General features: G+C 35.4%; 1 protein-coding gene across 12 annotated transcripts in view; it reads left to right on the forward strand.

Moving 5' to 3' along the window:
* The first annotated feature begins 2778 nt into the window (after nucleotides 1–2778).
* The window catches only part of synj1 (synaptojanin 1), a 49504-nt gene continuing 38137 nt past the window's right edge, over nucleotides 2779–14145 (forward strand). For 11 of the 12 annotated variants that reach the window (XM_056466184.1, XM_056466189.1, XM_056466192.1 and 8 more), the window contains exons 1-7: nucleotides 2779–2851; nucleotides 3996–4143; nucleotides 4283–4369; nucleotides 5625–5892; nucleotides 6083–6308; nucleotides 8161–8244; nucleotides 11530–11591. In XM_056466184.1, coding sequence (XP_056322159.1) covers nucleotides 4020–4143; nucleotides 4283–4369; nucleotides 5625–5892; nucleotides 6083–6308; nucleotides 8161–8244; nucleotides 11530–11591 — 851 coding nt within the window. In that variant the 5' untranslated portion in view covers nucleotides 2779–2851; nucleotides 3996–4019. Of the gene's footprint in view, nucleotides 2852–2987; nucleotides 3195–3995; nucleotides 4144–4282; nucleotides 4370–5624; nucleotides 5893–6082; nucleotides 6309–8160; nucleotides 8245–11529; nucleotides 11592–14145 lie in introns of all 12 variants that reach the window. The other variant, XM_056466185.1, reaches the window with a different exon arrangement.

Below are 14145 nucleotides of genomic sequence, written 5' to 3' on the forward strand. Positions count from 1 at the left end.
CGCCGGTTTCCTGGATGTATTCATCTAATTGGTCGGTTGGATTTAAGGATTTCAAATCATTGGTTGGTGAAGCTGCCAATCACCCAAAATAGGCGGGACAGCTCATGAAATTGCGATGGTCAATGTAATGGGATTTTAAGAGCTATTTAAAACAGTGTAACTATTCACTCTGTTGATCTTGCTCTCAATTAATTTGTTATCTTTGTTATATTGCCTATTTGGTATATCAGTGATATTACAAAATATCTGTTATTATAATACTTATAATGCTTGCTCGTGAGAAAGAAAATATTGTCTGGATAATTCATAAAATATTGCTGTTTAATATAATTTGTTTATTTATTTATTATATATTTATTTTACTGATTTAGAACGATTGCATTGCCCATACTAGCATATACTGAGTGTTACGGTAACATTGAGTAGACGTTTGTAATGGGAGGAGTCTAAATGACTGAAATGGGGAAAATGTCAATGAAAAATAAACAAAACAGGCTGTTTTAATAAATATTGTCTGAAGAGGGCGCCTCGCGGCCCATATTGAACAATTTTGGATGTCTATATAAGCAAAATTTCATCACGACCTTTACAGTCTATGGCCACGACGTTTTTTAAACTCAAAAATGATATATGCAACATAAAACAAATTGTAATTTGTGACAAATGACAAATATATTCTTATTGTAATGTTTATTAAACATTTTTGCACAAAACATGAGTTAGAAAATAAAAACATTAATATAACATAAATAAAACGTAAAAACATAATATAGCTCTAAAATAAAATTCACAAAATCAAGAAATAAAGAAAAGATAAATTTTAGATCACTTACAGATATACAGTACCATGTACATGTACCTCAAATACATCTGCAAAGATCTTATTGCTTTAAGATTTTTGCTTATAATAGCGTTCAAATAATGTAATTTTCAATCAATTTAACTTCTGTATATAATAACGAGCAATTATAATAATTTAATTAAAACAAAAAACGAGATATTTATCAAAATTAATGAGAGGGGTCTGGATGCAGACCTGTTTTTATTATTATTGCTTAATTCAGGAACATACATAACATACATAATAAAGGAAATAAAGAGAAGAGAGAAAGGGAAAAGAAAAAAAAAAACATTAAAGGTTTTTTCATTAAAGCAGAGCATATTTTCCACATTTTTTGGTAGAATCTTCACCTTAACAAAAAATCTATATTATTCCATAACTCCTGAATGTACTGACAAGACCAAAACAAATGTGTCACTGTTTCGTCAGCATTCACACAAAAAGAACAACTCAAGTCAGTGTCAACTCTAAACTTTTGGATAAATTTCTTGACAGGGTAAAACCTATGGATCAGTTTAAAAGAAACCTCTTTTACCTTATTTTTGAGAAAGAACTTTTTTTGTAGTGACCAAATTTTCCCCTAGTGGATGCAGATCTGGTGCAGATGCAATCTGAGCTGCATGCAATGCTTTTTAATGGGCTCACCTAATCCCACCCCTAACCATACCCCTCACTAACTCCAATGAGGGGAGGGGTCTGGATGCAGACCTGGTGCAGATGCAATCTGAGCTGCATCCAATGCTTTTTAATGAGCTCACCTAACCCCAGCCCTTACCCTACCCGTTACAGTGACGTCACTCACTCCATTGAGTGCATTGTGTCTGACATTGCATCACTGAGTGATGCAGTCTAAGCTTGCATAATAAAGGCTGCATCCACATACTATTGTAATTAATTGAAAACATTTTATCATAGGCCTATCACCCTTTTTTTGAAAAAGGGTTAACTTTTACCGTCAACATTATATCAATTATATAAAAATGCAAACCAAACATAATAAACAATAATGACATGCATTACAATATTATAAATTAGAATATATATTAGAATAATATAATTATAACATGAATCATTTTTATTAATTAAAATGTATTATTGTATCTTACTGTCATAGTTAAAGCTATGCATAGTTCACCCAAAAATGTAAACATCCTCACCATTTACTCAAACTCAAGGGGTTCTAAAATTTTATTTAAAAAAATTCTTCTGTTAAACACAAAGGAAAATATTCTGAATAATTTGGGGAGAATGGTTGCTGCTTTCCAACAACATTCTACAAAATATCTTCATGTATATCAGACCAGCTGGGGGTTCGAGTGGACCCACCCCTCACTGACAAAAGTCCAGAATATGTCCCAAACGTGAGTTCATTTGTCCTATTTAGACTGCTACGCCATCTTAAAAAGCTGAATGTGCTGGCCGGTTTGTTATGTTATTTGCCTAACTGACAATAGGCTTCAGTTTTTAATTTAAAACTAACAGATCCTATTTGTTTTCTAGCGAGATATAATGTAATATATTTGTATTTTAAAAATAAATATTCATTCATATTTCTTTATTCTAAATCTTTAGGAAATATTTTGGTACATTAAAAAGTGTGGTTATGATGACCACCCCACAAGCTAATTTAGCTAAAAAAAATAGTTGTAAAAATGTCACTATGCAGTATTTAAATGTCATAATTAAATAGAAAATGAGGCGTACAATTGCAAAAACGTCCACATTTTAAGGTTTGGAACAAGTGGAGGTTGAATAAATGGCGACAGAATGTTCTTTTTTGGGTGAACTATCCCTTTAATAACGTTTGCTTTCTACATAACATGACACGCATAGAGCCAATCAGCGATCAGCTCAAGGTCCTGTTAACGCTTCTGGGTGTACCCACAGTGCTGCTGTTTCCTCTCTAGGTTTCCGTTGTATTTCTGTGCTTGAACTACCTGCCCCGCTAATCATTTTGTTTCTAGCCATATACGATATCCAGCCGGGGCAAGACAGGCACAACTCTGACAGGTACACAAGACCATCTCTTTACAAAGCATCATTATAAATCTACAACACACACTGACACATTACATCTGCACCTTTCATGTTCAAATGAACACATAGCGGCTCCGTGATCAGTAAAACGTCTGTTTATATGATTCAGGAAGGCGATGGAGAGCTAGCCGGCTAACGTTAGCCGTCAGTGCTGGTCGTGATAAAGGCTTTTAGGGACTGTCAGTCTGTCTGAACTGTTGATTTTGACAGATCAAGGGCCGGCCGGGCCTGATCTTCTTCATTCTAGTTATCACACGGATGATTGCTAATATCTTGTGCGCTAACCTTCAGCCACACTCTGAGACAGTGGCCCAAGGTTAGACAGGCTGTGTATATGCATGTATTATACATCTTCATAGATTTCGGTTGCAGTTTTGATTGTGATGAGCACCTGTCATCCTGTTTTTCTGCATGGTTTGCTTCAGTTACAGTAAGTCGGACATTTTAGCTTCAGCTTTGATGGGATTTGGCTTGATTTTTCATCCCTCACTGTTGTGATGCTGAAATAACAGCACAGCTGATGTTTTTTCTACAGCATCGTGTTTCCTTTTTCCTGCATGACCGTTAGAGCAAAAATACGAATTTATAAAAGCAGGAATTGTGCAAGCTTCTCACTTTATTTCCTTCCTCTCTAATGTCAATGGTCTGTGGCAGGGTGTACTAATGAAACCCTTTGAATTGTGTGTTTTAATGGTTGCACGATGCGACATTTGATGCACCTGCATATCTAGATTGAGGTAAAATTTTATTTTCGCACATTCGTTCATTTTTTAACAAGTTTTGAAGTGGTCTCTTTATTGTTTACCATGCTACTTTGAGTATTCGCTCTGAATTCACATGTAATATGACTTCAAAACATTAGCACTATTTACTTTACTGTGAACAATGTTCTACTTTGATAGTCACTTGCTGCTAATATAATATCACTATTTAGAAGGATTATTTTCTGAAATTATATAATTAAGGAGAAACTCTGAATGTGCAAATATAAGACCAACTTTACCTCGGTCATATTTGAAAATGCAGGCGGTTTGAGGGTTGGAATTTTGTCACCACAACCCCTGTGGCTTTGCTTTATATGGTGTCTTTCCTTTAAATTATTTATTTTTGTATTCAGGACTGAAACAGGTTGTGTCGAGCCATGGCATTCAGTAAAGGTTATCGTATTTATCACAAGCTGGATCCACCTCCATACAGTGTGATTGTGGAGACCAGAAATCGAGAAGAATGTCTGATGTTCGAGTCTGGAGCTGTTGCTGTACTGTGTAAGACTGTCCACACCTTGAGTTACTGAATTAAATTGATTCTCTGTCTTTCTTAGGTGTAAGAATTAAAACAAAATGGCATATTAAAGTATTTAATTCGTCTAATTATGGGATGTAAATATTTTGATGTCATCCACAGCGGCGGCGGAGAAAGAGACCATAAAAGCATCGTACACCAAGATGCTGGATGCCTATGGGATCCTGGGAGTTCTGCGTCTGAACCTTGGTACAGTTCCTCAGCCTCTGTTTTTATTTTGGTGGAGGGGGCTTGCTAATTCTGTTTGTCCTCATAACAAATCCAAATCCATCCTGTCGCCAGATTAAAAGAAAAACAGATAATTCTGAAGATAATCACCAACACTGAAATTCACACCAAAACAAACATTTGTGGAGGGTTAATGCATAACATGCTATGTAGTCAGTAATTACAGTGTAACTTCGAGATTGGCCATGTACTTGTTTGTACTTGTCGTATGTTTAACTGTCATCTTTTAAAGGTCTTGGCACTATGCATTGACTGTATTGAAAAAAAAGATATCTTAATATTTTGGGGATTTTTTTCAGTAACTATAGTTAAATTATATTTAGCTAAGTGTGTGTTTGTGCTGGTTTAGTCTCGTCATTGATAAATAAATATGACACTATAACTGCCAGTAGGTGGCATTAAGTCCCTTTCCTAATGAGTGATTCATTTATTCATTCAAATGTTTCATTCAAAAGGGCTAATTTATTTAGAAAAGAAAAAAGGGACCATCTTTATGAATTGATTTAATTATTGGCTCAAAATGGATTCCTTCAGGAGCAGAACACTGCAGTGCTACTTGTAAGACGTGCAAATGTTCCTTGGCTTTGTTCCTATTTTTTTGTTAGTAAAACTGAAAAAACAGACAATATTGTGTCTAAAATGTAACGCACTCAACGTTAATTTATTGTTTGTGCAAAATAATTGATGTGTTTAATAAATAATAGATTTGCGCTCATGTGCTAATATGCATGGTTAAGAATATTATGGCTGAAGCATAAAACTGACGTTAACCAAGAAGAACCGCAACTCCAAAAACAGAAGCAAACGGTCAATCATTGATTGAAGATTACTGAAACAAACTCTTTTTTTTATTTTTCAGTGAATTACATTTTTTCAGCATGGATTAATTGTTGACCTAAAAGAAAACAGAATGCACTGGATAAATAAACAGTACATTTTCATTTCACTAGAAACTGTAATCTAATAGGCTTAATCGTAAATCGTCAAAAATATATTTTTTCTTGTGTCAAATTCAATACTGTCAGTTCACACATTGCTAAAACAACAATTACAATATTAACAATAAACAATAAATAGCATAAATAGTACACACATTGACAATGATCATTTTTTCAGTAACTGATTCTTACATTTTCACATTTTGTCCCTTCTGAAAATCCTGAATATTAACAAAATATGCTTAAGCTACAAACTGACCTTCATTCTTTTTTCACAGGTGATTCTATGCTGCACAGTCTGGTGGTCGTAACAGGCTGCAGTTCCGTAGGAAAAGTCCAGGATTCAGAAGTTTTTCGGGTAACAGGCACAGACTTTGTCTCTCTGAAGAATGACCCCACGGATGAGGACCGTATCGCTGATGTCAGGAAAGTCTTAAACTCTGGGAACTTCTATTTCGCCTGGTCCTCAACTGGAGTGAGTCTGGATCTCAGCTTGAATGCCCACCGCAGAATCAGAGAAGACACATCCGACAATCGCTTTTTCTGGTGGGTATTTCTCAAACCTCCTTTTGATTTGTTTTCAGTTGATTCAGTCATGAGTTCAGTTAAGTTGTCTCGTGGGATTTGTTTCATGTGTCAAAAAATATTTTCATAAACCAAATCTCACTTGCTCAGATTGCTGAATGGGTATATGATACATGGATGTGATAATTATAATTATATAATGAATGTGCAGGAATCAGTCCCTTCATCTCCATCTCAAGCATTATGGGGTGAACTGTGATGACTGGCTGCTGAGATTGATGTGTGGTGGCGTGGAGATCCGCACCATCTATGCTGGGCACAAACAGGCCAAAGCTTGTGTGATTTCTCGGCTCAGTTCGGAGAGAGCGGGCACACGTTTCAATGTCAGAGGCACGAATGATGATGGCCAGGTGGCCAATTTTGTGGAGACTGAGCAGGTATGCCAACAATATGATTTCCCTTAAAGTAGGGCTGGGCGATATTGCAGAAAAAAGTATCACAATGTCATGTTTCATATCATTCGGTATCGATAATTATTGAATATTTTTAACAATACGTTTAGGAATATTAGGATTTTTTTATTTAACTATTTTAATAAGTATATCATCTCTTTATAACAAAATCAACATAAGTGTTAAAAAGACTCTTAAACTTGATAAATAAAATATTACAAAGTGTGCGCAATGGTAATGGTAATGGTAGATCAACATCAAGTGTCAATAATAATGATGATACAGTAAACCTCAAACCCTAAACAAAACAAATTATGATAATAAAATCGTAGCTTTCAAGTAAAGGAACTAACCATCATTATTCAAATGCATATTGTACCATTACAAATTGTGAAGTTGGATGACAATATTACTCCCTATGCTAAAAAATCTTTCAGATGGGGTGCTAGTGGCTGGGATGCACAAGAAAAGAAACCAAAAAGCCACTCTGGTGACATTCTTACATCCTGTTTATTGTTTACAATCTCCTGACTGCTGCGATTACGGCACTTATTTTCGTATGTGTTGTTAATCTGACCTTAAGTGGCAAGTGCACGCACCTGCTTTCCTTCACCATTTTCTATGCCGTCTCTCGTAACTAGGCGACCACCGACGTTTTGTCAGAGGATGACAATCGGACAAATTGCTGCAGCTTCAAAACAAGTTTATGAAGAAAATTAAAAAGCGCTGCAGTGTTTGGGTGTGCTGTGTTTGTCTGAGGTAATTAGTATGCTGTTACTGAAATGTGTATATTCATTCCATACGAAGTGTGAAGCTGGTTGGTTCGTTCTACTTGCATGAATCGCATTCGGAAAAGTTTAGATGTTGTGCACCTAGAAAATGCGTGCATCTTGCACATCATCTGCTCGTCGTGCAAGTTGCGCGACTACATTGGAAATGACAAACTGACACCCTAAGCTTATTGGCATTGCTTTCGCGTGCGCGCTCAACAGCCGCATATAAATATACGGAAATACCAGCCGCTTCATACTGAATCTTTTTTTTAAATCGATATTAACAATGGTGTTGTGTCAATAAATATCGATACCAATTTTATCACCCAGCCCTTCAATTAATCTTCTAATGGACTTCGGTCATTATAGACCAAGGTTTTGTATTTTTCAGGTAATAAAAATGGATGTAGTCATGAAATGCTGAAAAACTTGGGGACTTTTGTGACTCTTGTAGCAATGCTGGTTCACACAACATGCAAATTTAAGTATGTGTACATGGCATACAAACATAGTGAATGAAAATGTCCGAATAAAGGTAAATTTCCACCGTGAGGTGTAAATGATGTGGAATGTGTGATGCGTTTGTCGTGAACCATGAAATTCGCCTTGATCGCATCTTTCCTGCAAGTTAACAAAATTGCACTGAAGTGGAGAAGCCACATGAGCCAAAAAACATCACCTGAGTAATCTAGAGAGAGTGAATTAATGATTCGCTTTGTGTTAACCCAGCATAACAAGTGTTAAAATTTGGGGTATGATAAGAAATTACTAAATGGTGTCAAAAAATAACCTCCATACATGTATATAACTCTATACATATATACAATCAGCATGAAAATAACTTAAAAGTAAATATGTACAAAATGAAAATATTTGTTGTGTTACTTAAAGGTGGACATTGTCTAGAATCCTGAAGCCTCCTCAAAATACAGAATATAAACTTAAACTGAAGCTGAATTTGCTATGTTTATTCAGTAGAAAAAATGAAATACAAGTTGGTAAAATGTACAAAATGTGACTAAATGCCAGGGCTGAGGTTTTGTTTTCATTTGTGTTCTTTGCAGATTATTTTCCTTGATGACAAAGTATCCTCCTTCATTCAGATCCGAGGGTCAATACCGCTATTCTGGGAGCAACCGGGAATTCAGGTACCATAAAGCCTTGAATCAATATGACGTATGCATGTATTCAAATCGCACTGAGGAAAAATATTTGCATTGCGCTCCACTGAACCGAGTCTGTTGGAGATCCAAACCCCTGCTGAGTCATCATAATCAACTAATTCTCTTGTATTTCCACCTCGCCGCACACACAGCCACTGCTGACCCGCTTTATTCATATTATCAGAAACACTCGATTCAGGGGATTTTGTCGCAGCTGAATCAAAGTCGAGAGCCGAAAGGACCGCATGGAAAGCAGCAGCTGGTATTTCGAAGGTTTAGTTCTGTCTGGTGGTTGATCTGTTCTTTACTGTGAAGAGTCTGTGCAATGTCAGTTAGTGAAAGCTGCATCTAAACAAACTGTGATTCATTTTGGAAAAAAGCCAGATTTGGGAGAAATGTATAGCCTTCTTTCGAAATCTGTTTAGGATGCCAGGAAGCAGGTCTGGAAATGCCCGTGTCTTTCCTCTGACATTGCATAGATGTTATCAGCGCTGCTTTTAGTGGGAAGCTGGTGAGGTGACCCTTCTTGAGCTGTTTCTTCAAAGCTTTCCACAGAACCTGAATGACAGGTGGCATTTCAGGCCATAGTGGTATTGGTTAAAGGGATGGTTCACCCAAAAATGGAAATTCTGTTGTAATTTAACTTATCCTCCACTTGTTTCAAACCTTTTTGTGTTTCCTTCCAGTAGCTATGTTTCAATCCAAATATGCGAAACATTTGCAAATAAAGCAGTTTCAATCCAATGAGCAGTATCTGCAGATTTCAGTAGATTTTTAATCGATTTGCTAATGTAAATGTGTGTAAATAAATATTCAAAATATGCAAATATTTATGTAATTTATGTAAAATTCAGTCTTTAAAGCAGGGGTGTCAAACTCAGTACTTGGAGGGCCGCAACCCTGCTCATACTGGATTTTGTGCGTGCGAAATTCTGTCGTATGGCGCTGCGAAAAGGGGCGGAACCATGCCCCAAATCCTAATCGTGTAGGAGACTAACAATCACAGAATCAGTTTTGGAACTAAACTGCGCAGAACTGCGGCCCTCCAGGAACTGAGTTTGACACCTGTGCTTTCAGTGGATGTATCATTTAAGAGACCAACTGTAGCTTTGTTTACAGATGGTTCTAATTGGATTTTGGATGTAAACCTTAAATAAAAGTAATTTTTTTATATTATATGTTCAGTTTCTACTCTCTCAAAATCATTCTGCATAAATCAGTAGATTTTTTTACAAAATTCTGCACAGAATTAGCATAAAAGTTCCACCGATTCTGTCTGGTCTTGCTAATGAGTCAAAGAGAACACAATTGTAACTTCTTGATAAATTGATGACAAATATCAAAAAGAAAAATAGAATTTGCTGCTGTAGGAGAAGTCAATGTGGACCTTTTTTTAACATTTTTAAATTACTTGCACCTCAGAAGGCATAGACTAAATAAAATGAACACGGGTTGATGATGGACTTCGATTAAGGGGTTTTAGAATGACCAATACATTTTAGAGTGACCATTAATACCATCCCACCACACATTTTTGTTATCACATAATCTGATGAACAAAAAATCACTTTTTTTTTTTTTATAAGTATGCTAGAATTTATTCGCTAAATGTATTTACATCGTAATTTATGCACATTTTTGATATGGGAAATCTATGCACATTCTGCCATTTCCATTAAGCACTTTTAATGCAAAAATCCAAAATATGCATAATAATAGGTGGATTGCAACATGGCTAATGTTGAACACAAAATACATTTCGAGAAATGTTGTAAACCGATACTCATTGACTTCCATAGTACTTTTTTTCTACTATGGATGTCAGTGGCTACCAGTATCCAACAATTCTCAAAATATCATTCAACAAAAATGTGGATGGACTTGATAGTGAATGAATAGGAAGTGAATTTTCTTTTTTATTGGTGAACTCCCCCTTTAAAGGATTCCACTGTTTTCAGAGCTAGGTGTGAAATCAAGGAAGTAGTCGCCACATGATACTCTTTCTTTGCTCCCAAAAGCTCATGGTAATGTGAGCTTGTCTTTGCTGCCATTCCAAGTGTATGAAATATTAATGGCCAAAGCAGAGGCAACAAACAGAACTGGGTGGGTCAGACTGACACCTGCTTTTTAATGCCAACAACAACCCTTTGTTGGATATAGAGCGAAACAGTCATCCATCTCATGCGTATTGGAATAACAATGTAAATACCATGTTGACATATTTAGTAATAATCAATTTAAATTCGTCAAAGGGACAGTTCACCCAAAAAATGAAAATTCTGTCATCATTTACTCAGCCTTTTACTTATTCCAAACCTGTTTGACTTTCTTTCTTTTGTTGAACACAAAAGAAGATACTTTGAAGAATGCTGGAAACCTGTAACCATTGAATTCCATAGTATTTGTTTTTCTACTACAGACGTAAGTGGTTAAAGGTTTCTTTTTTAGTCTTCAACTGAATAAAGAATCACATTAATGTTTGGAATCCCTTGATGATGAGCAAATAGTGAGTACATTTCCATTTTTGGGTGAACTATCCCTTTAATTTTGAACCGTTTTTGAAACTTTTTTGGTAACACTGATAAATACACTTGGGTTAAAATTTTCAAACTCAAATTGTTAATTGGTAAAAATAAAATATACCAAAAAAAGAGGCAAATGTTAAAAGCACAGTATATAAACACTATTTCAGTGTCACCCTAGTTAAATAAAATGCTATGAACCATTCGTATGAGAGGAAGAGGAACCAATTGTGTTCAAAGGTGTAACCATTTCATTGAGCGAGACTGCAGGAAATGAGAAGTTCGTCATAGCCTTGATGAAAAAACGTCTTCTGTTATTTATGATGCCTGAAAGTTTAAATATAAATCATTATACGCAAGGATGTGAGGTCATTTGGTCAAATGTCACATAATTAGAAAACCATTGTAGATATGAGCTTTCTGCTAGTAGTTGTTACTCCATTAGATACTCCCAACAGCACACATCATGACTGTCTAGCCAGTTTATGAATGTGAAAGTCATGTGTTTTCTGGCATGATCCGTATTTATGATATCAGTGAGTTTCTGAAATGATTAGTTATGGCTCTACTGTCTTATTCTGCGCAAATGTTTTTTAAATGTCTTCAAATGCAGCTCTGCTCAGCAGGCTGGCCAAGCCTCTGTGTTTTCTTTCTCATCTTCCTTCCCTCTGCCACCTTCATTTCGCCTTGCATCAAGTATGAAACGACTCATTTTCTCTTTATTTGCTTTTTTTGTCTTTCCTCAAAGGTCGGATCCCACCGCGTTAAGCTGTCCCGTGGTTTTGAAGCCAACGCGCCGGCTTTTGAAAGGTAATTATGATTCTGCTGCTCTCTGATGATGATCGTGATGGTGTCCTGCTGCTCTGGTTAAAGCTCAAACATTAGTGCATGATGAAAGTGACTCGGCCGTCATTTGCTTCCGTCAGTACTGTTATTTAAAGGGGTGGTCAAGTCAGCTATTTTCAATAGGTCTTGATTCTGTTTATGGGGTGCACTGGAACATGTCCGTGCTTTGTATTTTTTATGTATTTTAACTGTATTATTTACTTATGTTTCCCTTCTTCTTAAAGGTATAGTTCACCCAAAAATGAAAATGCCCTCGTCATTTATTCACACTCATCTTATCTTATCTTATCTTATCTTATCTTATCTTATCTTATCTTATCTTATCTTATCTTATCTTATCTTATCTTATCTTATCTTATCTTATCTTATCTTATCTTATCTTATCTTATCTTATCTTATCTTTGCTTGTCTTTGCTTATCTTATCTTTGCTTATCTTTGCTTATCTTATCTTTGCTTATCTTTGCTTATCTTATCTTTGCTTATCCTATCCTTACCTTACCTTACCTTACCCTATCTTAATCGCATCTAACCGTGTCATATCGTATCTTGTCTTAACGTATTGCATCTTAACGTATCTTGTCTTAACGTATCTTTGTCTTAACGTATCGCATCTTAGCGAACTTGTCTTAACGTATCGCATCTTAGCTTATCTTGTCTTAACGTATCGCATCTTAGCTTATCTTGTCTTAACGTATCGCATCTTAGCTTATCTTGTCTTAACGTATCGCATCTTAACATATCGTATTGTATCTTATCTTATCGTATTGTATCTTATAGTATCTTGTCTTATCTTGTCGCATCGTGTCTTATCATGTCTTATCGTGTCGTATCTTGTCTTATCTTACAATACTAACTTTCTTCAAAATAACTTCTTTTGTGTTCAACAGAAGAAACAAACTTAAGCTGGTTTGGAACAAGTGGATTATGAGTAAATGATGACAGACTTTTCATTTTTGGGTAAACTTTCCCTTTAATAGGGTCTGTCGACTTCAGTTTTCCGAAGCCCCTCCCTCAGAAATGCGCAGTGCACTCTGATTGGCCCCAGTGTGTTTTGATTTGCTAACTGCCTATTGAGCTTTGTCTACAAATGTCTAGAGTGTAAAATAGAGACACCTGGGGTGGGGTTTAGGCACATTTTGTCCCAAATCCAGCAAGAAGTTTGTATTAGCCTCTACCTATCATTAGTTTTAGGCGTTAATGAGCAAAATATCCTCCATTGCATCAAAGTTTGAGCGCTACAACTTTGCCTATGTTGTTTATGCTCTCATTGCAACTTTTACTAAAGTTAAAAAAAAATGAAGTAATAATCATGCACTGTTTGTCTGGGCTTTAGTGCAGAGTCTGGATAGGCAAGTTCAGTCGTGCCTAAGCATGTGTTTTCAAACAGTCGCTGGGTAATTGGGTCTGTCAGAGGCTGATCAGATGGGTTTCGTAGGTGGTGTTTATAGACAGCACAGCTGGATGAATTGGGTCTTGAGGAGCAGTTTAAAAGTGAAACTTTTTTTATTTTTTTTACTAGACTTATTGCTGTTTTATAAATGCAGACTATAAACATGGTATGGATATCTAATAAAAAGTGGGACCAAAATAATATGTGCAATACATTGCAAATGTAAAAAAATAAATATATAAAAATATAAAAAAATATTAAGAATTTAGAAGGTATTCTACTAAACTAAATTGCCAGTGTTTAAATGAAAAATTTTTTTTTTAAAAACTGCAGGGATTTTTTATAATAATTTTTAAAAAATTGTAAATATTTTATTGTGAAATACTGTAGTGAATGATTTATTTTATTCCATTTGATTCAGTAGTGTGTACTAAACTAAATTGAAACAAATGTTTAAAAAAATTACTGTAAATATTGCTTCAACTGAGTTTTTTTTAATAATAAATGTTTTTTTAATTGTATTTATATTTTTTGTGAAATAAAGTAGTGAATGGTTTATTTCATTCCATTCTGTTCAGTAGCGTGTTTTTGTGATATGTGTTTTTTTTTAAACTAAAGCAAGTTGACAATTTTTTTGGGGGGTGGCTAACTAATGTTTTATTGAATGCCATGATTGCTGTTTGCTGGGTGTGTGCAACTGCTTTTTATATTATAAATTATTTTATTATCAAAATTAATAATTCTTTTACATATTGTATAGCACAATTGTTGTGAAAATGTATTTATTTTGGATCCAATGACAAGTCTAGAAGAGTCTCTGTGAGCCTGTTCAAGCATTTGCTACATTGCAGCAGATTGATAACCTTATGACCTTTTAAAAGTTACTATAGAAATGCTCCCTCAGTGTTCTCCCTCAATATTACCCTTTAACACACGACTAGGTTGATTAAAATAATGAGATCACCATAAAGTAAACCTAATCCTGACTTGGTATTTGTTGTGATTTAGTCGTGGCTCACGCTGAGCATCATGGTCTTTGTTTTTTTGTTTTTTTATCATGAGTCATGCTTCTGCTGAGTCAGGTCTGATGAGGTGAAGGAGATGCAGAAAACGCAGTCCTGAGGCCT

The sequence above is a fragment of the Danio aesculapii genome, chromosome 10, assembly GCF_903798145.1.
Source record: "Danio aesculapii chromosome 10, fDanAes4.1, whole genome shotgun sequence".
Classification (NCBI taxonomy): Eukaryota; Metazoa; Chordata; class Actinopteri; order Cypriniformes; family Danionidae; genus Danio; species Danio aesculapii.